At 34.9% G+C, this 2,320-nt stretch overlaps 1 protein-coding gene across 1 annotated transcript; it reads left to right on the forward strand.

Moving 5' to 3' along the window:
• The first annotated feature begins 608 nt into the window (after positions 1–608).
• On the forward strand, positions 609–1,748 carry LOC111785869 (transcription factor MYB41-like). The gene is made up of 3 exons (XM_023666229.1): positions 609–904; positions 978–1,604; positions 1,691–1,748. The coding sequence occupies exons 1-3, from the start codon at positions 642–644 to the stop codon at positions 1,722–1,724; spliced, it is 924 nt and encodes a 307-aa protein (XP_023521997.1). The 5' UTR covers positions 609–641; the 3' UTR covers positions 1,725–1,748.
• The last annotated feature ends 572 nt before the right edge of the window (positions 1,749–2,320 follow it).

Raw genomic sequence — 2,320 nt, forward strand, 5'->3', positions numbered from 1 at the left:
CAAAGACGTCCTCGTGAGATTCAGCCCTTCGAGTTAGCCACAAGGTAAAAAAACAGCTACAACAGGCTCTCTCTCTCTCTCTCTCGAATAATTGTAGGGTTGTTCGGAAATTTCTTTGCCAATGCGATTAGCCCATCTTCTTCTCTTTGAAACAAGAATATTTCTACTGATCGAGGAAAGATTAATTGATTCGGATTGTTGTCTATCTCTGAAACGTTCATACTAAATTATATATTTTGACTAGCTATATCGAACCTTAAATGCGACCAAACTTGTTTGGTTTTACCACTTAGATTAGTTGATTACACCTAGATAATAATAAACGGACGAAAATGTCAAAAGTTATTATTATTATTTATTTATTTATTTTGAAAAAAAAAACATTATCGAAGAAAGTTAATGTAAAAAGAGACATAATTTCACATTCAACCCCTTTTGTACAAGTCATACATAATGACATGTTTGGAAGTTATCCCAAATGATAAACAAATCCCATCATCAAATTAATCAAAAGCTTCTAAATGTCAAACCCACCTTTTTCTTCACCCTATAAAAACACCCACTTTCTTGCCATTTTTGACATTCCCAACTTTAGCTTCTTCGTCGTCGTCTTCTCTTCCATCCCGTTAACTCATCTCGTGATGTCGAGAGCGTCGATGCTCGACGAGAACGGCTTAAAGAAGGGACCTTGGACGCCTGAGGAAGATCGAATATTAGTGGATTATATTGAAAAACACGGCCATGGGAGCTGGAGAGCTCTTCCAAATCTTGCTGGTTTGAATAGGTGTGGCAAGAGCTGTAGATTAAGATGGACGAACTATCTTAGACCTGATATCAAAAGAGGAAACTTTTCTGATCAAGAAAAGCAAATTATCATCAGCCTTCATGCATCTCTAGGAAACAAGTAAGTTTTTGGTTTGTGATTATAGAAAATTATTGACAATAACACTAAAAGGAGTGTAAATTCTTGCAATCAGATGGTCGATAATAGCTAGTCATCTTCCGGGACGAACGGATAACGAAATTAAGAATTTTTGGAACACTCACTTGAAGAAGAAGCTTCTCCAAATGGGTATCGATCCCGTCACCCACATGCCAACGCCGTTCGATCATCATACGAACACTTTCTCAAATCTTCATCACTTGCTTTCTCTTTCCACAGCTCCATGGGACAGTTCATCAAGGCTACACACACAAGCCACTCAACTAGCAAAAGCTCACCTCCTCCAAAATGTATTACAAATTCTAAGCTCTCCTTCTTCTCTAGCCATTTCAAATAACCTCTTCAACACACAACAAATCACAGACCTCCTAACTTATAATCACCCCATTGGATCTTCTTTTCAAACCTTCCCAAGTAACATACAACCCCTACAAGAACCACTATCATGTGACGACTACGCGACAACCACTCCTACGTTAGCGTTGGAAAACGATTGCAATCGAGCGGAGTCTTTTTACGACATGAGTCAATGCCCACACTCACTTCCCGACTTGATTCCAGCTTCTCCCGAATGCTCGAAAATACCAACCGCCATAGAAAATAACTGGGTAGATATCATGGATGACGAAACTTCCAATTCTTACTGGAAACATGCGATAAAGTAAGTGAATACGAATAAAAATCACTCGTTTCATAAGTACTTTAAATTATATCAAAATTACACGATTTTTTTTTTTCTTTGAACAGCCAAACTCCTCCGCCGCCATGGTCGGTCTCGTAGAGGTTCAGTAGAGGATGTCATTTCTTAACAACTCGTGGTGATATGTGAAGGGTTTTACATTTTCTTTGTACATAAATCGATGTATGATTCTTATATAAATAAGACAGGATCGAGACGGATTTGATGTAATTTATTCAGCAACTTCACCTCCTTTACTACTAGATTTTCTAATTAATTAAGCTACTATTGGACAATTAAAATCATAATCAAAGTTTAAAATTAAGAAAAATGAGTTAAAGTCTTAATGTTTTCTAGAAGGAGAAAGAAAATAAATATATTAAACAAATTCTTTACTTTATTTTAAGATATAATTGATTCATTTGACTTATGTGTGTGGATATTAATAGATTTTGTGTTCAAACTAGCAAAATTTCAAAGGAAAAAACTTTTAATTATATCATTTAAAACCCTAAAATAATAATAATAATTGTATCATAACCCGAAAGTTTCTTAAATTATTCAATTTAAACTCTCGTGATTCAGTTGGGTTGAGTTATCGTATAGTTCTTTTCTAAAATTATTTAAAAGATTCTACTTATCCACCGTGCATGTTACATTAATAATTAAAATTTCATAAAATTTAAATATCAAACATT

This window comes from Cucurbita pepo, unplaced genomic scaffold (assembly GCF_002806865.2).
Source record: "Cucurbita pepo subsp. pepo cultivar mu-cu-16 unplaced genomic scaffold, ASM280686v2 Cp4.1_scaffold000794, whole genome shotgun sequence".
NCBI lineage: Eukaryota > Viridiplantae > Streptophyta > Magnoliopsida > Cucurbitales > Cucurbitaceae > Cucurbita > Cucurbita pepo.